General features: G+C 41.1%; 1 protein-coding gene across 2 annotated transcripts in view; it reads right to left on the bottom strand.

Moving 5' to 3' along the window:
- The window catches only part of RGS7 (regulator of G protein signaling 7), a 511,512-nt gene extending 485,425 nt beyond the window's left edge, over nt 1-26,087 (bottom strand). For both annotated transcript variants that reach the window (XM_049635135.1, XM_049635136.1), the window contains exons 1-2: nt 25,926-26,087; nt 24,844-24,970 (exon numbers count right to left, since the gene is read on the bottom strand). In XM_049635135.1, coding sequence (XP_049491092.1) covers nt 24,844-24,921 — 78 coding nt within the window. In that variant the 5' untranslated portion in view covers nt 24,922-24,970; nt 25,926-26,087. The remainder of the gene's footprint in view (nt 1-24,843; nt 24,971-25,925) is intronic.
- Between the last annotated feature and the right edge of the window lie 6 nt (nt 26,088-26,093).

Below are 26,093 nucleotides of genomic sequence, written 5' to 3'. Positions count from 1 at the left end.
AGATCTGAGCGTGAAAGAAAATGTACCTTATAATCTGCCAGCTTAAAAAAACCCAACATTATAGAAAGCTGAATGGAATTTAATGAAATGTAATTGAACAGATTTCAACATAAAGCCTGAGTTTGGGTTTAAATAATCAAATCACCAAAGTAGTATTCAAAGAGGGTCTAGCTACACAGCAGCTTCTCTAAAACATTAACTAAAGTCTTTCTATGATTGCAAGATCAATATGAAATAAATGGCAAGGGGGGTAATCAAACAAAAGCTGTTGAAAACATTCATGTAAAAGAGAATTATAATATCCAGAAAACAGGTGGCAGACATTTCCACTGTACCCTCTACTAGTCAAGCTAGTGGATGAATTTTCTTATGAAACTGTATTTCACCCTAGAATCTCGAAGCATAGTCTTCCACAATATGAAGCAAAATTAAACCTTATTTCTCTTTGCATGCAACAAATGTTTCCACTGATGCATCATTTCATCTCTATTTAGTCTGGCTTTCCATGATTCCTATATTAAATGTGTTCTTCTTTAGTGGATTTCTCCTTCTGTTTTTCCAAACTGTTTGCTCCAGTAGATATCAAAAAACAACTAAAGAGATGTTTGAAATATACATACTATTTTGTTGCCAACTTCAGATCCTCTCTATAAAAAATGAGAAACTCTAACCTAAGAAGGAAGGTATTATATTCAGCCAGTCACTTACTCATTGTGCTTTTGTTTATTGAACTGAAAGTCATCACTAAGTTTACAGAACCTCTTTGTTTCCTTTTGAGTGTGAAAGAATGCTAATGACACTTTACTGACAATCTACTGAATTTACTGCATTATAAGAGTTGAGAGAATGACCTTGAAAAAAATATGGTTTTGAACCCTGGCTCTTCAATTGGCATCCTGGCCTTGGCATGTTCCTTAAGTTCTCAAATGTAACTAGTTTAAGAATTTTACATATAGCATATGTAAAGTGCTTAGCACAATGTCTCACACATAGTAAAAAAAAAAATACAGTTTAACTATTATGTTGTTATTGAAATCCTTATTAGTGTCATTATCATTACCACTAGTTATTACTTTTGCACACTATGAGACTAAGTTCTAGACTTAGGGTCTAGCAATCATTCTTGCCATTTTATTTTTGCATTTATTTACCAGTCTCACCTAATCCACAGTAAATGAATGACTTACAGCAGTAAATGAATGACTTACAGGCAATTTTATTGGCCAGCTGGAAGTGTGACCAGAAATGTTTCACCAAGACGCAAAATGAGCGATACAGTTTATATTCAGATTCCCCAAGCTATGGAGTCAGAAGGTGATTATTCATTCATTCACACACAACACAAAGACTTGTGGTAATACAGAGATGAAAAATGATCAGTGTCATAGAGAAGCATCAATAAAATGCTGGGAGAGTTCAGCAGATAGAGGGGGATTTGGTTGGCCCAGAAAGGTTAAAACTGTAATGGACTAAGAGTGCAATCTAGTTTCTAAAATCGTTCTGGGGTTACTTTTATGCTGAATCTCCCTCCCACCTGCCGCACCTTCAGCCTCCACTCCAGTCCTGACATGTCTATGGGACTGACTTTTAAACATTTATTCTAAAAAGTACCAGGTAGTTTTAAAAGGTAATCATGTGAGACACAGTAATGGAAAGTGCAAGCAGAGGACTGGAGTGAAGTGAGGCATCGGCCTGTTAGAGCTTGTTCAGGGGAGACCAACAAATCAAGAAATGGATCTGCAAACCACATCATGTGTGACAGGGCTAAATGAAACAGAAACATTAATCCTGGAAAAGAGAAAGCTTGGGAAGCCATGACTGATGTTTTTGTATAGGCAAAGTGCTCTTGTGTGAAAGAGGGTTGAGGTATCCCATGTTAATCCAGAAATGTAGATGAGAACCACGGGAAACTGTGCCAGAAAAATACATTTTATGTTCATGTAAGGAGCTAATTTATAATGGTTTGTGGTGTCCAACTATGGCTTCCTCCTGAGGAAGTGGACTCCTGTCTACTAACGGAGGTCGCCCAGAGGGGCACTGGGTAGGGAAGAATGTGTGAGACAGCATGCATGGCCCCTTCACACTTTGCTTATGAAATGTCTAAGACAGTGAAGCATTTTCCTTTTAGAGGAAACATAATTGTGCAAACTGTTTTCAAAACGTGACTGTGGTGTAGATCTCCTATTTGCTTATCTGTGAGCAAATGAGAAACAGAAATTTACTGAAGGCTTCACCTTCCTTGGAGAGTTTAGATGGAATGCCAATAAAATAAAGCCTCTGAATCCTTCCCACAAATTGACATGAACAAGACTAAGGAAAAAAATTACAGTTTCAACTTCTGGACCATCTAGTAGGGTGTCTGACATTACAGACAATATTACATGCAATAGATAGTCTACTTCCCCACCAGCTTTTGTTTTCACGGCCTCCTGCCAGGGAGAGAGAGTTTCATTCCAAAATGGTGAGCGATGATATCTGGAACTATGCCCTCCGGTCTGCCTCAGTTCACTCCCCACTTGTAGGGAAAGGATAACCAACACAAGGTTTCATTTTGCTTTGAAGGATCTTTCACAGGGAGGAAATTCAGGAGTGACAGTTTAGAAAGAATCTCCAAAGCGGAACAACAAGAGGCAGACCCAGGCTCTCCTCAAAGGCATCTGCTACAGGACTCATTTGTGTCTCTGGCTCTCAGGGCCTGCTGAACTCCTGGTTTTGATTAAAAAAAAAAAAAAAAAAAAACACTCAGTTGAGGAGATGAGGCAACTAAAACGAGAGTAACTTTGGAAAGTCTGTGTCTTCACAGGTGAAAATTTGCCGCTGATTGTGATAACTAGCTGTGTCTCATCTGGGTCATTCCAATCCTCACTTGGAGTCCATTATAACAGATGTATTCAAAATGACATCCAGGGGCTGGGGGACAAGAAAAACCTTGGAAAGGGAGAATGGGAACTACCTTGTGAATTAGAAAACATGGGTTAATGTCCCCACAGCTATAATCTTGACTAAGTCTGAAACTGGGTTTCTCATCTGCCCTACACAGTAAGGAGAGTAACTCACACAAGGTACTGGTGAGGGCTTAAAAGAAATGTTACCTGTAAAAGCACTCTGTAAAGTTAGAAAGGTACTTAGACGTTAGGTTGTGGCAATCTTTTACTATGCCTAATAATCATAACTTGACTCTTTAACTCTCAATAATTTAGCAATGACAAAGTAATACTCTATATTTTCTTAATTTTTTGCAAGAATATCAAAACTATCTGCATGGGTATTATGATCTATTAATAAGGTTACTTAAAAGGAAATTTGGAGTTTTATATTTCTTTATTAGTACAAAAATGTTCTTTTTATTTTATATCCTAGTTTTCTTATCTCTACAAAAAGTTGTCCTTGATATTTCCATTTTAATAGGTTTCTGTGAAAGCTCTACATAAATAGCAATTATAATGTTATAATGTCATGAACACTGTTTGGCTCTGCAATGTTTAAAATTTTTTTTTAATGTTTTTATTTTATTTTTGAGACAGAGAGAGACAGCATGAACAGGGGAGGGTCAGCGAGAGGGAGACACAGAATCTGAAACAGGCTCCAGGCTCTGAGCTGTCAGCACAGAGCCCGATGCAGGGCTCGAACTCACAGACCGCGAGATCATGACCTGAGCCAAAGCTGGCTGCTTAACCGACTGAGCCACCCAGGCGCCCCTGGCTCTGCAATGTTTAAACAAAACAAAAGCAATAATCACAAAAGAACTTGCTCAAAAATCTGGTGTAATAAGTCAATGATACACATTATATATATACAATATATATACTTCTGGAAAGTGTTTAATCCCTTCAAAAAAAAAAAGGTAAACCAGAGATCAAATGTTTATCTCGAATAAGCAGAGGTCAGATGAGGGAAATAAAAGTTTTTCTGCATTCTCAGCTTCTAGACTAATATTATGAAAATAGCGGTTAACTGAAGAGTTAAAAATCTTTTCCCTTTAAAGAGTAATTAAGGTGTCCACTAATCACAAGGGCAGCCGTTGAAATAGCATGATTCCTCCTCAGTCATGAGGTTAGCTGGGTCATACAGACCACTCTAGACCATGTAATGCTTTAATATCAATGACACTACTACCACTCGTATGTTCATGGCCGCAGAACTGGTGCACGTGTCAGGACAGGAAATCCCCTCCTTTGTATATTATAGGGCAACAGGGTCAGCATTATTGCCCCCAAACAGTAGAACCCACTCAACTGACAAAACTCTCCTTCCATACTATAGATTTTTTTTTAGGTTTATTTATTTATTTTGAGAGAGAGAGAGAGAGAGAGAGAGCTCAAGCAGGGGAGGGGCAGAGAGAGAGGGAGACAGAGAATACCGAGCAGGCTCCACATGGTCAGCGCAGAGCCCAATGTGGGGCTCAAACTCATGAACAGTGAGATCATGACTTGAGCTGAAACTGAGCCAGATTCTTAACCAACAGAGCCATCCAGGTGTCCCCTTACTGTAGGTTTTTTTAAGGAGCATAAGAAAGTCTGTGGATTTTTGTTTCCTTTGAACACCATGACCATTCTGTATTTTTATAAAAGAGAAAATTGCAGCAAAAAAGGTCATGCCTTGCCAAAGGGCCCCACCAGTGGTTCCAGTTATAAAATCACTTCAAGAATCATCAGTTGAGTTACCCAAAGAATCTTTAATGTACACAGATACAAAAGAAAGCAAATATTTCCACAAGCATTATTAGACTATGACATATTAGTTGTCATTAACAATCAGCAGGCCGGGGTGCTGGTTCTGCCAGTCTAATGTTCTAAACAATCAAAAATAATATCCATGGGGCAATTAATTTCCTGCACATCGATTATTCCAATCCCCACACTCATAAGTAGGGCTAAACAAAATAAAATTAAACAGCATAGCAAGAGACTGAAGACTGAGCCCACTTGTAAGGGGCAGGGCTGGACGGCAGGGGGCTGTAACCTCAGGAGATGAGTTACATCTCTCAGGTTATTGGGGAAGGGTAGGAAGTTATTCTGGTGCCGTGACACATATCTTGGAAACTCACCGCTGAAGTCATCTTTACGTCATCTTTATCCCCTGGCACCCCCCGCCCCCGCCTCCCATGTGCACAGCCACATGCATGCTGCACAAACCAGGAAATTAGGACCCAGACCCACTGTCCCAGCAAAATAGCTAATGATAAGAAGAGACCAGGGACTTCAGATTAGTCCAGTGTACTTTCTACTCTGTGGGGGCTACTTGGCCGCTTAGCGCTCCTGGAAGTGCAGCAAATGTCATTGCCGTTAAGCCAACAAGTTACGCAGCAAACTGCAACACTTTCATTTTTGTCTTCGTTAATGCGACTACTTACTAATAAAATGTTAGTCAACAAATGTATTGACTTTGTTGTGAAACTTTTAGCCAGCATTCTCAACCTTCCTTCATTTATACCATCCTCATTCTGTCCGATGCTAATTAAATAGCCACTAAATCTGCCAAGCGATATATTAGTGTCTGTAGGGACACGGAAGCAAAATCAGATGCAGATCTTATTCTTAAAGAGCTCAAAAGATTAAAAAACAAAAACAAAAAAGCATGCATGCGGACACAGACACACATACACCCAGTGAGGCGCTGGTAAATGTTTAACAACAATTAGGAAGGAAGGGAAGGGTGAAGAAGCCCTGACTTACAGCATTTGCTAACTCCCATGATGTAAATACTCCTACCGTGGCTGATTTCAATCTGCCAACATGCCATCGTGAAATGCAGAGGTGGGGAGAGATGTGCAAACTTGTCTAAGCTGACTCCAGGACACCAGTACTGTAGTTATATTTGTACATATATTTACGTCAATTTACACACACACACACACACACACACACACACATATAAAAGAACTAACCAAATATTTTACAGTTGTTACGTTAAAGCGTTGGAATTTTTATTGATTTATTTCTTCTTTATACTTTTTTTAGCATCCAACTTTTTTTATAAAGAGTATTTTAGGGGCGCCTGGGTGGCTCAGTCGGTTAAGCGTCCGACTTCAGCTCGGGTCATGATCTCGCGGTCTGTGAGTTCAGGCCCTGCGTCGGTCTCTGGGCTGACAGCTCAGAGCCTGGAGCCTGCTTCAGATTCTGGGTCTCCCTCTCTCTCTCTCTCTGACCTCTCCCGCTCATGCTGTCTCTGTCTCTCAAAAATAAATAAACACTAAAAAAAAGAATTCTTTTAAAAAGAGTATTTTATTGATTTTAACTTTTTTACCCATTTTATTGAGCTACAGTTGACATATAGCACTGTGTTGTTTAAGATATAGTATGGTACTGTATAGTACAATGACCTTACTTACATAAATGATGACCACAATTACTTTAGTTGACATCCATCTATCATCTCATAGAGATACAGAAAATAAAGTAAATGAAAAGGGGGAAAAAAGTATTTTTTAGATCAGTATTAGCAGCAATATCCTTATCCCACACTATTTTTTCTAGGCAGCCCTGGCGCTACTACAATTATCTAAGGAGCAGAGAAATGGAATCATTTTATGAGCAGGGAAGGTACAGAGAGAGGGAGCAAAAGAGAATCCCAAGCAGGCTCCACGCTGTCAGATGCAGAGCCCGATGCAGGGCTCGAATCAATGAACCCTGAGATCACGACTGAGCAGAAAGTAAGAGCTGGACGCTTAACAGACTGAGCCACCCAGGTGCCCCAAAACTGAGACATTTTAAAGGCACATCCGATTAGCATTCAAGCCACAGGTCCTGGTAGAACTAAGAAAGGCAACACTTTACCCGGTCTGTAATATGGAGCATTGCAAGACTCGGCTCAGCCCCACACCCTCCTGAGCCCCACCTTCACGGCCATCAGACTCTATAACCTAGAAGATACCTCCAGAGCATGCTCCTGCCACACGTTCTCAATCATGCCAAGTATTCCATCATACATGTCTGTACATGGAAGAAAGACAGGCAAGTGGGAACACCAGGAGGAAGATGATCTCTAAATAAAGTACAGGGATCCCGGTAAGAATCTAACTGCTTCTGCCAACCTCCCTACACAGCATTCAATGATATGCCACCTGTCCCTTTTCGTGGTTAATTCTCCACAGTGTCTGCAGCTACCTTCGATAGTTCCTTCTTCAGCTTTCTTAATATACAGATGGATTTTGCTTTGTTTTTTTTTTATCTTTTTTTAAATTCTTTTAACATTTTTATTTATTTTTGAGACACAGAGAGAGAGAGAGCATGAACAGGGGAGGGTCCGAGAAAGAGGGAGACACAGAATCCGAAACAGGCTCCAGGCTCTGAGCCATCAGCACAGAGCCCGACGCGGGGCTCGAACTCACGGACCGCGAGATCATGACCTGAGCCGAAGTCGGACGCTCAACCGACTGAGCCACCCAGGCGCCCCAGATGGATTTTGCTTTGTAACCAATCAGCTTTGCCTCTTCCCAGAAACTCTTCGCCTTCCCCTTTTCTACCTGCAACTATAAAAACTATTAAGCCTACAATCTGAAAAACCACTGATATTTATAACTATTTTTAATATAAAGAGCTGAAAGTTTCATGGGGGGAAAATAAAATGCCTTATTGCTGCATAATGTTTTAACATTTTTTTTCAATATGTGAAATTTATTGTCAAATTGGTTTCTATACAACACCAGTGCTCATCCCAACAGGTGCCCTCCTCAATACCCATCACCCACCCTCCCCTCCCTCCCACCCCCCATCAACCCTGTTTGTTCTCAGTTTTTAAGAGCCTCTTATGCTTTGGCTCTCTCCCACTCTAACCTCTTTTTTTTTTTTTTTTTTTTTAACATTTTCAAAGTACTTCCACGTGTCTTATCATATATCATTGGCACAATAATCCTCTGAAGCGGCTGTTCCTAGCACCTCTGTATGTAATGGGAAAGAAGCTCCAAGAGCTTACAAGATCCCTCAAGTTCCCAAAGCCATAGAAGGGTAGCTCCCTGCCTTCAATACACTCACTTCAAGTTTCATATTCCAATCCAACAGGGAATCGTCTGGTACAGACCTGACTTCAAATCTTGACACCACCATTTTCCCTCTGGGTGGCCTTAGGCAGAATCTTCACCCTCTCTGGACCTCATTTCCTCATATGAAGAACGGGGGAATAATATACACTCCATGGGACTGTCATGAAAATCAAACAGAATCAAAGTTGGCATATGATGGGTTTTCAAGACATTCACCTCCCATTTTCTTTTTCTTTTCTTTCTTTTTTTTTTTTTGAGAGAGAGACAGAGAGAGAGAGAGAGAGAGAGAGAGAGAGAGAGAAAGCAGGGGAGGAACAGAGGAAGAGAGACAGAATCCCAAGCAGGCTCCACACCCAGCATGGAGCCCAATGTGGGGCTCGATCCCACAACCATGAGATCATGATCTGAGCCGAAATCAAGAGTTCAGACACTTAACCCACTGAGCCACCCAGGCACCCTTCACTTACCCTTTTCAAATTTCCTCTTCCACATTGTTCACCTCTTCTACCTCGTTCCCTTGTATCACCCTTTTTTCAAACACACTCATCTTGCGTCTTACCTGATTTGGCAGTCCTCCCCAGTTCAACAGTGTGTTAACAGTCCTTTGATGTGTAGTGTGTTTTATACACAGTGTGTTTCTATAACAAGAATTAGCCCACACACAATTGGTAAATCAGGGAAATGTGTCAGTCCAACACAGAAGCCCCACCGGCTCATGCACAATTTTTCCAGCATAATACATTTTGTGCTACCATGACAAAGCAGCCAAACCCAAAGCACACATACACAGGTGGGCGCAGCAAGCCACGGAAGGATGCATCACCACCCACGTGGCTTGTTCCTCCTCTTGGCTCAACCTGGCTACACACTAGGTTTCAAAAGGGTTTACTGCACGTTCCTCCCAGATATTTGAACAAAACAAATACACAAACACCAGAGAAGGTGCCAGGACGGTTTTGTGCCAAGCCTGTCACTGCTCCTCTATGTGCAGATTCCGATGCTAATGTCCCTCTATCCTTGTTTTGGGAATCTGGCGGACCCCATACTTCCTTACATGCTTCTCCATCAAGCCACCTTCTTCTTTACCTTTTAAAGATAAAGTCTTGTATTACTGTGTTATCCCTTTGTTTATGGGGAAAATAGGATGCTATTGTAGTTGAGCTATCATTTTTAATAAGATCACTATTGTTTTGGCTAATGTTTAAACATTAAATGTTTTCAGTGATTTATTCCAATTCTATTTCCTTTAAAATGTCAGTTATTTTTAGTGTGTGATTTTTCAGAATGTGAGGGGTTTTTTTAAGGAATGTATTGTGCTACAGCAGAAATGCCCATATTTTGCTTTGTTGTGTGGATATTTTTGAAATATGGAGGCACTGCGGATTGATGGAATAAATGGTACAAATAAAGTGTTCTCACTGCACTTACTTAACTCTCTTTGCTAAAATCCAACTCAGCACCTCTTGCCTATGGTTAATAATGTACAAATTCTACCAAAGATTCTACCAAAGTGGGCAGTTCCTACTGATTTTCATAAATATGCTCAACAAAATGCTTCTAAACATAAAACAAGGTCCAAATATAGTGTTCAAATGAATCTACGCAGAATTGGCCTTGTTCTACCACTTTAAGCAGCTTTTATTATTTTTTTTTTAATTTTTTTTTAATGTTTATTTATTTTTGAGACAGAGAGAGACAGAGCATGAATGGGGGAGGGGCAGAGAGAGAGGGAGACACAGAATCGGAAGCAGGCTCCAGGCTCTGAGCCATCAGCCCAGAGCCTGATGCGGGGCTCGAACTCACGGACCGCGAGATCGTGACCTGAGCTGAAGTCGGACGCTCAACCGACTGAGCCACCCAGGCGCCCCTAAGCAGCTTTTATTATATAAAATGATTCCATTTTTAAATTAGCCAAACTTCTAAGTAAGCAAAGATACTGTGAGAAGACCACCTTCAGCTGTAGGATCTGTGGTATGAGTGAACAAGTACTAGGGCAAAGAAATAAGTTCAAATATTTTTTAAAGTTTTTCCTCTTACCCCTAGCACAAGTACTTTGCAGTAAATAAATAATATGGTTTTCATTTGCATTTGTTTTTCACATGGGCAAATAAGCTTTCCAGACCTCAGTTTCCTTACAGGAAAACAAGAATTTTTAAAAACCGTATAACCGTACTGTCAACTTTATGAGGGTGTGGGTGTGTGTGTGTGTGTGTGTGTGTGTGTGTGAAAGTACTTGTGAATCTCTTGATTCTCCAATCTTGACATTTCAAAGTGCTCGGGTAAAGAACATACAATTGTCCTCACTGATTTTTTACCCCCTGACACTTCTAGTAAATTTAACCTTGAACATAATAATTGTTCAATAAGTATCTGCTAAATTAAATTGAACCATATGCATAATTAACCAAAGTCCAAATTCCTCAATTAAGTTGTTTAAAAGAAACTAGATTTATTCCAAGATAGCAAATAGATTGTTTTTAAAATTAAACAAGAAACTTGTATTTCAAATAAAACTTGAGTCCTATTACTATCTTACAGATACAAAATAAAAGGCATTGGATACAGTTTCCAAATTGGTTTGAATTTGGGTTTGTTGCAAGTGACAGATACCCAAATTACAATGTCTGGAAGATAAGGCAGGCAGTGGAAAAACTGTTTACAATATTATGATAGATGCATATCATTACATATTTGTCCAAACCCACAGGATATGTAACACCAAGAGTGAATCCTATGGTAAACAGTGGACTTTGGTTGATGATGATGATGATGTGTCCATATAGGATCATCCTTGATAAGAAAATATACCACTCTGGTGAATAATGTTGATAATGGGGGGCTCTATGGAGGGGCAGGAGGTATATGGGAAATCTCTCTACCTTCCTCTCCATTTTGTTGTAAACCTAAGAGCGCTTTAAAAAAATAAAATCTTGGGCGCCTGGGTGGCTCAGTCGGTTAAGCGGCCGACTTCGGCTCAGGTCATGATCTTGCGGTCCGTGAGTTCGAGCCCCGTGTCGGGCTCTGTGCTGACGGTCAGAGCCTGGAGCCTGTTTCAGATTCTGTGTCTCCCTCTCTCTGACCCTCCCCCGTTCATGCTCTGTCTCTCTCTGTCTCACAAATAAATAAACGTTAAAAAAAATTTTTTTTAATAAAATCTTAAAAAAATAGAAGACGACATAAGTTAATTTTCCTTTAACATGAAAGTTTACGTAGGCAAGCCAGGTCAGTGGTCAGGGACCCAGGTTCACTCCCTTTTGTTGTTCTGCCATCCAGGTCTCTCACCTTCCACTTCACACCAGGATGGCCTGATTCCAGCCAACAAGAATGAGAAAAGGAAGAAAGAAAGATATACCCTTTTTTTCAAGGGCACGTCCCAGATACTACACAAACCTCTTCTGCTTACATTTCACTGGCCAGAAAGCATCACAGAAAGCATCCCATGCCCACCAGGTCTTGGAAGCCTAGGAAATGTGACCTTCACTCCAGTGGCCATGTGCCTCCATGTAAATGCAGAGAGCTATTACTCCAGAAATGTCCAGGACAGAGAGGTTTACCACAGTTTTATACAGCGACAATGAGCTTTGAATCAAACAGATCAATATGTACAGATAAGCTGATTAGCTTCTAATCAGTTCCCAGAGTAAGAATATCACTGAGTTTTTACAGTATTTTTAGTATTTAAGGCCATATGTAATATAATGCTAGTTATCAGGAAGAGTCAGAACTCACCTCCTACAGATAAACTGCTTTAGCTTCAAGCCACTAAAACGCCCAGCCCAAATGACCTGTACTGAGACTTAATACTAAGGCATCTTCAAATTAAGTGTTCTAAGATAAATAAATAAATAACTGCATAAGGCCAAGATTTAAGATGGAAGGAGAGATTAATTTGAAATTATCTTTTCTGGTTATAATCATGAATACATCTGTCTTCAGGATAGAGCTGAAGTGCTCTAAATGCTAAAATTCCTAAATGCTGTATTCACTATTATTATCCAAACTTAAATGCATTGGGAATAAAAGTGTGGGGAGACTATATAAAAGCCAAAGAAAGACAACGAACGTTATGATTTTGAGAGGGTCTGTGATATTCTTTAAAGCATTTACAAGATTCTCTAAGAGATGTGAGACTTCTTGCCCCATCATAATACCCCCAAAGGCAATTATTTCACAGATCCAAAACAAATAAAACTGAATTTATTTTTAAATGTGCTATTATTTAAGTTTTTTTATTCATTAAGCTTCATCACTACCATCACCCAAAAGAGTCAAATATGGAGGTTACACTCTTAACTAAAAACCTGGAAATTAATGACAGAACAAAGGACTTTAAAGTCCTTTTTTAATAAAAAAAGCTAGCTCAGAATCTCACTTTGGCTCAGGTCATGAGCTCACGGCTCGTGAGTTCAAGTCCCACATTGGGCTCTGTGCTGACAGCTCAGAGCCTGGAGCCTGCTTCCACTTCTGTGTCTCCCTCTCTCTCTCTCTGCTCTCCCCCTCTCACATTCTCTCTCTGTCTCCCACTCAAAAACAAATTAAAAATTTTCCAAAAAGCTAGCTCAGAAGTTCAAACAAAAATAACAGAATTTTGGTTAGACAGAAATCTACATGGTCATACGGTTCATAGGTCAAAACCATTCCTGAGGACAGTCTAATCTGTATTTGAAAGCTCACAGATTCTCCAAAGAAGACATGAAAATGCCCAACAAGTACATGAAAAGATGCTCAATCATTATGGAAATGCAAATAAACACCACAATAAGATACTACCTCATACCCGTTAGGATGACTATTATCAAAGAGAACAAGTGTTGGTAAGGATACAGAGAACTTGTATCCGTTGTGTACTGCTGCGGGGAATGTAAAATGGTTCAGCCACTATGGAAAATGGTATGGTGGTTCCTCAAAAGAATTAAAAACACAATTACCATATGATCCAGCAATTCCAATTCTAGGACTTGAAAGCAGGGACTCAAATAGATATTTGTACACTCATGTTTATTCCAGCATTATTCTGTGAATAACAGCCAAAGGTGGAAGGAACCCAGGTGCTCATCCATAGATGATGGATAAACAAAACATGATACATATCCATACAATGGAGTATTATTCAGCCTTAGAAATTTCTGGCACATACCACAACATGGATGAACCCTGAGGACATTATACTTAGTGAAATAAGACAGTCACAAAGGGACAAATACACTATGATTCCATTTATATCAGCAATTACATTTATAAAGTAGCAAGGTGGTTGTCAGGACTGGGAGAGAAGAACAGGGAACTGGTGTTTAATGGGTACAAGTTTCAGTTTTGCAAGATGAAGGAGTTCTGGAGATGGACAGTGGTGATGGTTGTACAACAATGTAAATATACTTAGTGCCTCTGACCTGTACACTTAAAAATGGTTAAAATGATCAATTTTATGTTATGTACATATTATCACAATTAAAAATTTTAAAAGAAAAAATGATAGACCCATTTGAGCAAAGATTTATTTTATTAAGTTTATTTATTTATTTTGAGAGAGACAGAGAGACACAAGAGAGGGAGGGGCAGAGAAAGAGAGAATCCCAAGCAGGTTCAACACTGTCAGTACAGAGCCTGAGGCAGGGCTTGAACTCACAAACCATGAGATCATGACCTGAGCTGGAACAAAGAGTTGGATGCTCAACCAACTGAGCCACCCAGGCACCCCAATTTGAGCAAATATTTAAAAAATAAAAATCTCATTAAGTAGGATGTACCATTATACTAAGGACTCAAGATGATAAAAAAAATAATTATCATTTCCTTTACTTTTCCTTAAAAGTAATCTAGCAGTCTATGCATATATGAAGGAATTTAGATCTTAAAAGATATTTTTTTCTCAGATTTGCCTCAAAATAATCAACTGGGGGATAGCATAAGTGGGGAAGTACAAGCGAAACAAGATTCACCTATGGTTAATAACTACTGACGCAATGCTATGGACACATGAAGGTCCTTTATATCATTTTTTTACAGCTGTATTTGTTTCAATTGTGCCACAACTGAACAGTTTTAGTCACTTTTTATTGTACACTTACTATATGAAACAGTTTTAAACAAAATTATCAAGAGCCACTAAAGAGCAGCAAATTCTACAATATGTGTAAGAAAGAACATTTTCAAAGGGAAGTGCTCCTTAGACATTACCACTTGCTTTGATAGAGAAACCCAGTTCCTATTCTTTGGGCTTTTGTAAGTAATAGTTAAAATATATTGAATGTTTCCTACTTATCTAGACTTTACATGCACTATTTTTGTAATCCTCACAATAACCTATTATTATCCCCATTTTACAGATGAGGAAACTGCGACTCAAAAAAGCAAAGTAATGTGATTCAAGTTCACAGGTATTATGTCAGCTTTAACCTAGGAGTCTGACTGCAAAGCCTTCAATTTAACAAGCACCTTTCTCTAATGACAAGAGTCTCTTTCCCTTTCTTGGTAGCTAAGGATGGCCTCATCGATCCTGAGTGGCCAGAACTGATGATGCCTGATTGAGAACCTATGGAGGGAGACATTTCGTTTTCTAAGGGGTAAGACCAACACCTTTGCCTCAGTTGTCTCAGTAAAGCCCTGAGGATTTTAAACATTAGCTTAGCTCAATTTAGCATCAGAGGTTGTAAGACCTTGGGCACAGAACTGCAACAAGAAGATACAGATCAACATAAAATTTATTTTAGAAAACAAGATGACCCAAAACAAGTAAACTTTCATATCGCCCATTTCTTCCCCTTTTGTGTTAATAATCATCCTATGATGAGTTGCTTGACATCTGTCTTTGCCCCCATGAAATAAGCTCAGTCAGGGCTCAGATGCTGTCTGCCTAGTCTACAAGTCCATCCCTGGTGCTACCATGGTGCTTAAACATAGCCAAGGCTCAATGTATGTGTAATGAAAGGAACTGAATTCTGAGTGTCGTGAGTGTTCACTAATTTAATTGGAAGCAACACGGTGAGGAGGAGAGTAGGGTCTTTGGAGCAAGCATTCATTCATTCATTCGTTCCTTCACTCATTTGTGCATTTATGCAATCAATATTTGGGACACCTACTACGTGCCATTTTTCTAAGTGCTGGGAACACAGCAATGAAAGATAGATGTCTCTACCTTGGCTCTGCTTCTAATCCCTGAGCAATCCTGGGCAGTCACTCAGTCTGCAGGGGTCAGTTTCAGCTGTTGTACCACAAAAACAGGATACTAATAACCAATATGCAACATTATTTTAAGGAAAATGGGTAATATATGTAAAGAAGCAGGGTAAACACTCAATAAATGGCAACTATTCTAATTAGTGACAAATCAAAAGTCAAAACAAAATACTAAGTAGAAGACAGAGCAAGTGACAAATGGCATTAACTTCCAGAGGAAATGCACCTAGCAAAGTTCAGTGAGAAAAATGTTGGTAACAATGTGTTCTTTCTATGTGGTGCTTAGTTTTCTTCAAAATGTTTGGGATATATCATCTTAAATAGGAGTGAAAATCTCCCTAGATTTTTATACAAGAGAAAAAGTATCTACTGGAACCAGTTTGCTTGACATTCAAAAGCTTTGTGGCCAAAGAAGGTTATGCAGATTTAAACTGTTTTTGACATCTTCCAGCAATGACCAAACAGAGGAAATCATGTCAACTGAGCTTCTAAATGACCTACAGCCACGGGACACTTGGCAAGCTGGAAAAGACTTATTAGGAAGCCTACTGTAAAGTTTATTCTTTCAAGGAGTCTCGGTAATTTCCGCAATCCCCTCCCCAAAAAAGGCTACAAGTATTATTTGTCAATCACTCTCAGTCAAGAATTTCCACTTATATTTCATTTCATCTTCTCAAAGATTCTGTGAAGCGGTCTCTGTTAATTTTATGAGGGAAATGAAATTCAGAGAAGGTGAGAAATGTGCCCAAGCTCACACGGCTCGTGAAGGGTGGTACAAGAATCCACAACACAGCCCTTCGGATGGGGAGACCCTGCCCCTCTATCACTGCCACTTCCCACAGGCTTTTCCACCATCCTTTCATCTTTCTGAGATAAGAAAGAGAAGTGAGCTTTAAAAAAATGGATTCCTGGGGCGCCTGGGTGGCGCAGTCGGTTAAGCGTCCGACTTCAGCCAGGTCACGATCTCGCGGTCCGTGAGTTCGAGCCCCGCGTCAGGCTCTGGGCTGCCGGCTCGGAGCCTGGAGCCTGTTTCCGATTCTGTGTCTCCCTCTCTCTGCCCCTCCCCCGTTCATGCTCTGTCTCTCTCTGTACCAAAAATAAATTAAAAAAAAGTTGAAAAAAAAAAAATGGATTCCTTATACCCCAACTTTAAATTCTCAACAAGGATTCCAACCACCGTAAATCCCTTTTACCTGAAAGCCTCTGGTTTTTTCTCAGTCCTATTAGGAACTGGAAAGGCTACAATGCATCCCTGAGATGCCACAAGATGGGAGATTAGCTGAAGTGCCTTTGACATCAAGTCATCTGAGTACCTACAAGTGCCCTTCCTGGATGGTGTCGACAGACTCTGGTCCCACAACGACTATCATCTCACCTTAGGAGAGCCACCCTCTCCAGATGCTGAAAGTTTCCACAGGATGAGAAAATAAACAAACAAACAAACAAACAAACAAGCAAACAGAGTAGTCATTTGATATCATTTATCATAATATGTACCATCACCTTATCAGGCCGGGGTCTTCCTTCAAATCTTCACTTCTATTTCGTTCTCTTAAAAAAATCATTTGTTGAGCCCCCACTTTGTTGCAAGCACCCTGTGCCTAGTGTCAGACTAGGTATAGCATATTCTTTATCTCTTCCCTTGGGTTTGATGCTGTTTTCCCAAAGGTCTTCACTCCTTAAGCACTGTCAAATACAATAGTCACTAGCCACAGGAGCGATTTAAATTTAAATTACTTAAAATTAAGTATAGTTTAAAATCCAGGTCTTGGGTAACACTAGCCACGTTTCAAGTGTTCAGTTGCTCCGTGTGGGTAGTGGCCACCATATTAAACAATCCACATACAGATTATTTCCACCATGGTAAGAAGTTCCACTGGACAGTTGGATGCTCCAACAGATGCTCCAAGAGCACCATGTTCTGTGTTTTCATCTGCCTAGGACTTCCAGCCAGCATCAAATCAAGAACAGAACTACTCTCAGAGTAGGACAGACCAAGTTCCCGATCTTACCATTCCTGAGGCTCCAAAGGCTAGAGTGCAGTAGAAGGGAAAAAGGAATCTAGTAACCTATCTCTTGTGAGTGACTAGGCATCCAAGGATGCCATGGAGTAACCAGGATGCTGATTACCTATTGATACTGAATTACAAACACAAAGACTTATTGCAGTTATTTTAAAAGACGGAGAGAGCCACAGAAAGAAAAATAAAGACTCAAATTCAAGCTTTGTGACCGCAGACAAATTGCGTAACTTCTCTAATCCTAAATTTCGTCACCTGCAAAGTGAAAAGGTAGATCCATTCTAGGTTCCCTTTCATTTCCAAAATTCCTGGATTCAAAAGCTTTATTTACTTTATATAATATCCAAGGAACTGTGCAGACTTCAAAGATATATAAGATAATACTTCAAAGAGTTTATTAAAAAGAAGCTAGTAAATTTAAAAAAAGTAAAAGCTAGCTACATAGGGATAAATAATATAAGAAAGGACATTGTGAGAGTCATGAAAATGGTATTACCAAAGTATCTCACAGAATGTGCCTCGCTAACAGGAAGACATGAAAATGTTCACCTTTTTTTCCCTTCAAAACATTTAACAACATAGTAGACCCCATGGCACATACAAGGTGTTTCATAATTTTACTTAAATAAACAGGAATAGGAAAATAATAATAATTACTATTACTGTTACAGACACTTATTGAAGATCTAATATATGTTAGGTTCTATACAAGACACATCCCTAAGTAACTCATTTTGCCATCAAACAGCTCTACGAAGGAAACATTTTTGATTTTCATTACTTTACAGATAAGGAAACCAAAGTGAAAGTAGTCCGTTGCTAACCCACAACCAGACAGATCAACAGTGGCAGAGCCGAGATTTAAAACCAAGACGACCCGGACACCTGGGGGGCTCAGTCGGTTAAGCATCCATCTTCAGCTCAGGTCCTGATCTCACGGTCTGTGGGTTCGAGCCCCGTGTCAGACAGCCTCTGTGCTGATAGCTTGGAGCCTGGAGCCTGCTTTAGATTCTGTGTCTCCATCCCTCTGCCCCTTCCCTGCTCGTGCTGTGTGTCTGTCTGTCTGTCTCTCTGTCTCTGTCTCTCTGTCTCTCTCTCTCTCTCAAAAATGAATAAACATTAAAAGATTAAAATAAAACAAGACCACCCAACTGCAGGGCACGTTTCTTCCACTTCACACTGGCTCCTGAAGAAAAAGTTTACTTGCCAATCACAAGGAAGGATGTCAAATAAGAAGGCTCCCAGCCTTACTCTTAAGAACCCAGCTAATGTCACAAAGCTGCCATTTTCCTATTTTTTCAGTAAACGGAAGAGCAACTTCTTCTCTCTGAATGGGCTCCTCAGCCAAAATATCCCAGCCTGGACCAGGTGGCAATTTTAATGAAACTGGAACCAAGTTCATGACTGTCTGTTAGAGCTCCAATGTCCTGAGACCTTTGTTAATTGAATTAGACACAAGACAAAGGGAAAAGAGGGTAAGTTAAATTTTCATATTGCCTTGGGCAAATGGCAGAAAGAAGTGGGCCTTGTTTTCCCTAAGGAACCGGGTACCCACTTTATCATTTACAATTATTTTATAATTAGATTGGTATTTTGTAAGACAGAAGTCCCTGTCACCCTGACCTTCCAATGCCTCCTTTTCACTGCTATGAACGGGGGGAGCAAGAGCTTGTTTTCCACAATTCTGTTTTCAAGGAGACTTAACATTTCATATATCACTAAACTATCCAAATCCAAAACATTTCCGTATTCTCTGCAGTGATTGCATTCCATCACCAATACCACCTAAAAATACCCTGCTTTCCATCACTCAGTAGAACCACAAAGGCTATTAGAAGGCAATAAAATCCCTAGATAGCTTCTCTTTCCTACATCTGCACTCTCCCCTGATCAATTAGATTCACGGAGGCTGGAGGTGGGAAATAAAGGAAATAAAATTCAGGCCACAAATCCTTATCTTAATCTCACAAATAGCACTGACAAGCAACAACTGGTGCGGGAAAAGCTCAACCGTGGAAGGCTTTCCGGCTCTGAACTCAGGTTAATGATTATCCAAAATCCATCATTGAATTATTACTCATAACATGTCCACTTCTCAGCAAAAAATATCATAGATGACGGTTCTATTCTATCTCAGGGCTCATGTCAGTATTTATGTTACTGAGGGGAAAACAGGTCTGCATTTGATTCAGACAGATTAAATTCATATTTATAGTAGACAATATCCCTGAGTCCAGAAAGGAGCTTTCAAGTAATCTAATTCTAGAAGACAGTCCATTTCAGAATTTTTGAGCAATGGCAAGACATTTCTCCTGGTCCCTGCCTCCCATTGACGTTCCTAATTTAGAAATCTGAAGGTGTAAAGGCTCAGACCTTTTCTGATTACCTATTCGCAAGCACTCCTTCCTTTTCTCATGGGTCTTTCTCTTATCACTTATAAATTTACCTCATCAGCACCCTAAACCCAGAAAGACTAAGACAAGTAAGGTTCAAAAACGTCAACAGTTGGGGCGCCTGGGTCAGTCCATTAAGTACCTGACTTCGGCTCAGGTCACGATCTCACAGTTAGTGAGTTCAAACCCCACATCAGGCTCTGTCTACATGGAGCCTGCTTCAGATCCTCTGTCTCCCTCTCTCTCTGCCCTCCCCTGCACTCTCGCTCTCTCTCTCTCAAAAATAAACATTTAAAAAATGTCAAAAATTATTTTCGATAATGGAGTTCAAGGAGGGGGGGGGAATATTGACACCCTCAAGGTTAACCAGATTGGACAATCCTAAAGAGACAAATGCACTGAGTTAATACAGAAAATGTCAGCTAACTCGCCACTAACAGACTAGTAACTGTGGCTCAATTCCTCCCAAAGAAGAAGCAAGTCCTTCCCCTTTCTTATGGGTACCTGTACTCTTATGAAACAGACAGACTTCACAAATAGCTTCCAAAGGCAAGGTCTAGGTCAAGCCAATCAGCATGGGCAATCGTCCTATGGGGCTGACATCTCCCACTGCATCTTTCTGTAGGAAGGGCCAGTGGGCCCCTCTTGCTCTTCAAGAACAGAGCAGTTGGTCCTTAAAGACTAACCTTTTGCCACACCACATACACAGCAACATATTGGACCCCACGGCACACAAGTTTAAAAGCACCCTTTTAAGAGCATGTGCGTAACACGCACCCAAACCAGACTGGAATCTGCTCTCTTCTCCAAAAGACATCATTTTATCTTTTACAATGAAACTGAGCATCATCTCAGGGAAAACTTACCTTCACATTTAGGTCTGTCTTTAAAAGAAGAAATTAAAAGGAAAAAGCAACTGGAAGGAGAGTGAGCACATGGGAGATGAAGAGAGGAGAGGAACACAGGACAGAGGAGAGGACAGGTGAGGTGAGGGCACAGGACAGAGGAAAGGGCGGGTGAGGTGAGGTGAGGTGAGGTGAGGTGAGGTGAGGTGAGATGAGGACACAGAACAGAGGAAAGGACGGGCGAGGTGAGGTGAGGGTAAAGGACAGAGGAGAGGGCAGGTGAGGTAAGGTGAGGGCACAGGTTTGCTCCATCCAAAACACATTCATCCCACCAAGGTAGTGAATGAGGAAAATATTTTGATTTTCTTTTCTGGCCATTGAAGCATAAATAGCTGCTGCAGTAATAGCAAAATTATTGGTCATTGTGAGCAGTTCTGCTGGTGAGAGGCCGGCATTCCAGACCATTTGAAATACTGGCCCCAAGGTGCCCTAGATATTTTGTGTTTCAAATGCGGGAATGTCAGCTGCTGGACAAAACGTGATGTATCCTGTCTAGTGGGCAGCATGCTGGCCAGACGCCAGATTTGGAATGTGTGTCCCTGCACCCTGGGTTCTAGCTCGGCCGTCCTCCACAGCCAGTGCTGCGTCCAGAACAAGGATTCTGCCCTGTGGAACAGAGCGAGAAGGGAGCAGTGTTTGGGCCTCATCAGCCAAAGCCAAAACCTTATTCTAGTACATGACTTCGGCTCAGGTCACGATCTCACAGTTAGTGAGTTCAAACCCCACATCAGGCTCTGTCTACACGGAGCCTCATCAGCCTGCCCGGATGGAGCCTAGAAAGCCCGAAAATTAAATGTGGCCGAGACTCATATCTTATGAGCTTTCAAATAAAGTGTTCTCAAATACATAAAATGGCATAATGACTCTAACTTAATCACTTGCTTATGAAAAAACAGTGTTATGAGTTGAAAAATTGGTAAGGCGTATACTGTGTCCATATGGATGTTTAAAATGTACTTGACATCAAATGAAGCCTACAAAGACCCTTTCTTTTTAAAATTCTTTTAGTGAAGTGCAAGGTTATATTAGTTTCAGATGTACAACACCCTAATACATTACTCTATACATTACTCATTGCTCACCACCCTACTGTCGTCACCATCTGTCACCATACAACATTATTACAATATTAACCATATTCCCTATGCTGTAGTTTTCATCCCTGTGACTTATTTATAATTGGAAGTTTGTATCTCTTAATACCCTTTACATATTTTACCCCATCCTTCCACCTGAGATGCCTCACACGAAACCAAAAAGCTGCTCACAAACATCCCAGGCCGACCTGCAGGTCCCAACCCTGACCGTGAGGCAGCACCACGATTGTCCATAGCCTGCACCACAGCAACACTCACTCTGCCTGGAGCATCATCCTTCTACACACTGTATATTTTTCCATAACGTCACTATGGAATTCTCCATGGAAAGAGACCTTTAGAATTCTCCCATCATTTGGAGGAACTCCTATAATCTGGATGAGAGTAATCACAAGAGAGAGACACATCTGACGAACACAAGAAACGCATGCATCCCAGCTCTTGTCTGTGCATTCCACTTTGCTAACCATTCACTGTTCCCCTCTCTCACAGGAATGTGTTACTACGTGTCATTCATAGCCTACCCAATAAAACGGAAACGGCACATACATGTCTTTAGTGTGTGTGAATCACCACAATCCTGGTGCAAACAAGAGGTGGCCTGCGGGGGAGGGGAAACAGTGAGAACACCGGTGAATGTTTCTAGCTCAAAACCTATTTCCAAGAACTATGTTTCAACAATGAAGCAAAAGTGGAAAACTGGCATGAGAGGATAAAAACAGCAATTTATCCACTCTCTCCACTGTTACTGAGCAATGTGCCATGGTACCCAAGTTCTTTTCTAAACCTGTGATTGACTTCTTGAATGTTACACATGCATTTGTAACCCAGTGCTTCTTCCTTTAAGCAGGTAGAGATGAAACATCCTAGTAACAGATACCAGTCCTATACGTCTCTCCAATTACTTTGCTGTTCTTCACATTAAAATCTAGCCTCTACTGAAAATATAAATATAAACAAGATGCAAGAAACAGGGGTAAAACGGTCACATGAAACCATGATGTCAGGTTGTATGTCTCCAAACAGACATGGGCCATTTTGATGTGTGTCTTATTATATAAATTATCTGGTATTTATACATTATTCTTTATATCACAAATACAAAATATGTGCGCTTGGAGAATAAAAGGATAGATAGGCAATCCATAATCAAGCATTATGAGCACAATTTACTGAACTGAGTTATTTTTTGTGTGAAAATGATTTAGCAGAGAAATATTTTCTAAAAATAAATTGTGTCATTAATACTAAACACAGTAATAAAAGGAGGGCAAAATAAGTAATACAAGCATTTCCAAGCTTAACCAACAAAATGATAGTGTTGAAAAGAATGAGGCATTATACTCTTTCCCTGAAGACATAGTCTGTTAACTTACCAGTAGCCCTAGCAGCAATTTGGTGGTCACACAACAACTTACAGAGCAAATTCAAAATTAGCACTAGGAAGCTCAGGTACCCTAAATAATCTAATAACTATTTCTAAAACTCCTAGCCTCATATTTTCATTTATTCTCATAATAATTGACTAAATGAGACACACAGATTCATGTCATATTACGTTTATTTCTAATCAAGATAAGCATTAGGTGTCTGATCAATGTGACCCTAACCTTCTATAAGGAACCAGAAAAAGAATATAGTGTTTGACCAAACAAGAGTAGCTAACTACTGTAATTTTACATCCAAAAGTCCAGCTTTCCACATGCACGTGCCTAGAAGATAGAACTTATGATTCTCATCTCTTGCATATTTTAATATTCAAAGCATACCAAACAATAAAAATATCGTAACTTACTTAAAAACACATAACTGCCCTCCAAACAGCTCTTCTCAGAACGAATTCTATTTAGAATGGGCAAATATCCAGTTATTTCGATCGATGTAGCAATACAATCATAATAATTTAGGCTCAAGTGGATTATGTTCTTGATTATCCAGTTGGGATGCTCTAGGTCTAAAATAAGCAACTAATCTCCAATTTTTATTTCCTATCATACTGTGTTGTCCCAGACACAAAAAACTGCATTCACAGGTACACAATACAATACTGTTTGTATGGCTAAAGAGAAAAACAACTAACATTGCATCAGGATGTCCATTCACCTTCACATGAAAGCAATACCAATAATGCCTCAAACACATACTCGTCACCATCTCTTGGTGATTTGGGCCCACATAGAAGAGGTTAGATTTATCACAGGTCAAAATAGCAGACAGCTTTTCAGCTTTATTCATGAAAGACCATACACAAACTCATCCTGGACTCCTCAATGGGCTCATGCTAATTAAAACCTTTAACAATTTTCTTGATTCCAAGGTATGACTTCCTTTTCGTTATTGCTAATGTTAACCAAAGAAATCTTGCCCCATAAGCGCTACAGATAATATGCTAAGGAAAAATAATCCCAGCATAAAATGCAATTGAAACGATTGGCACAGAAGTTAAATAAAGAATATTGCTTCCTTAATTTTAGGACTATTGTTGATTATGACCAGAATGAAGTTACCTAAGCAACCACTCTAAAGCACACACAATATTCAAATGCATCTTTATTATGGTGGCTCGGTGTCTAGAAGTTTGTTGCTGATAGCTGCAATAAAATGTATAAAGCTATCAGATCAGTTGGTGGCAAGAAAAAAAAAACAACCATAAACGTTTACGTACGATTCATATGGCACTGGAACATAAATACCCATAAACAAAACCATAAAAATAACCCAAAGTAAAAAATAATTTAGGCTAAGACAAAAAACAAACCAAAAAAACACACACACACACACAAAAAAAAAAAAAAACAAGAAAAGTTTAGTCGCAAGTAAACTGTTAACACCAACCATAGATTCACAGGCACATTAACTCTTGTTGCTGAACTGCAAAGTGGTCTTTTCATCTCTAAAATGCGATACCTTTATACCACCCTTATAACTCAAATGCTTAGGGGAGTATACGAAAAAGCTTCTGAAAACTACTACGGATGCTACAAAATCACAGGTGTAACAAAGTATGTGATGCCCAGACTTGCGGGTACTGCTGATGGCAGGTTAATCTGCGTGAAGTCGGCCGGGAAGCTGAGGGAGGAGTACGGCCAGCCTCATTCACTTCACTGCGTCCCTAAACACTTGAGAATCTCAGACCATCTTCAAGTACAGTGTGCGTACTTTGTGATTTGGGAAGTCTGAGGCCACAAAGTTAGTACATATTCCGGGGAGAAAACAAAATCAAGGAAGACAAAAGTTTCCCTTTGTTCAAGAAAGTGAAGAAATCCTTACCTTTCTGTACACCAGCATGTTGGGTGATTCATCCGCCACCCCGTTGCTGGTCTGCCCGTAATTATTCCCCTGGGCCATGTCACCCCACACTTGGTCAGCTCTCAGGCACTGGAACGATCGGTCTGCCCTGCAGAGGGTTAGAGAGACTTCAGTGAGATGTGAGTGGTGGTGCTCAGGGGGTTGACTTGAATCGTCTTCCTAATCCACAGCTCCCACACCGGGCACACTTGCCGAGAGGCTGGCTGGAGGAAGCGGCACAGAAACAGATTTTTAAAAATTGAATATACACCTACTGTACCCCCAGGGATTTGTGAGAAATGACAGTCTTTCAGTTAGAATAGTCATTGGGCTGTGGTTTTAAATGACTTGATCTTCTGGATACTCGTTTTCAAAAGTGTTTGAGGCTCACCTAAAAAACCCATGGCTACCGTTTCCGCGCTACAGAGAGTTCTCTGGTCCCCAGTACTTGCATAGCGACTTGATGATGTTTTCCCAAAAGGGCGGAAAGGCAGTACCCTGCGGCGGCACACGCGCGCCCAGGTATCCGGCTAGTTTCCCCGCAGGCAGCGCATCACACAGGCCCAGTCCGCGTGCCGTTCTCGCTCCTCATTCCCCGGGTCTCCCTCTGGGAGCCGGGGAGCTTCGCCCACTTGCACCTGCCCGGCACTGCCCGCCACTGCCCGCCACCCGCTCCCTCCTCTCCACTGCACTTCGGAAGTCAGGAGGGAACCGTGCCCGGTCTGTGCGAAAAGGCACCAGAATCCGTCCCGAACACGGGACCTGGTGGGAGCCAACCCCTCGGGCCATTACCTGGGTCCCCGCGCGTGGCAGCCCGGCTGCAGGAGCCTCAGAGCAACCAGCCCAAGCGGAGGAGACCAGCGAGACCCAGCTCCCGCCGCCTGGCTCTCCGGGCGCCACAAATGGCAGCAGTTTCAGCACCGCGGACCTGGGCGAGCGCGGCGCCCGCAGCCCGGCAGGGGCGCGGGGCTCCCGGGGCGGCCGCGCGGCGGGGCGCCGAGCGAGGGTGGGTGCGGGGCGCGCGGGGAGGCGCCGCCTCCTCCCCTCCCACCTCCCCTATTTACCTCCTCGGCCAAGGTCACGGCCCCGCGGCGTCAGCCCTGGCGGGCGGGCTGGGTGCCGGCGCTGTCAGCTGGCGGCGAGCGGAGCCCCGACGCAGGGCAGCCTCATCACACTCGGCGGATGCGGAACCGCGCGGCTCAGGCCACCGCCGTCGCCGCCGCCGTGCACAG

This window comes from Panthera uncia, chromosome F1 (genome assembly GCF_023721935.1).
Source record: "Panthera uncia isolate 11264 chromosome F1, Puncia_PCG_1.0, whole genome shotgun sequence".
Lineage (NCBI taxonomy): Eukaryota > Metazoa > Chordata > Mammalia > Carnivora > Felidae > Panthera > Panthera uncia.
Note: the sequence above shows the minus strand (reverse complement) of the source record. Positions and strands in the feature narration are given on the sequence as shown.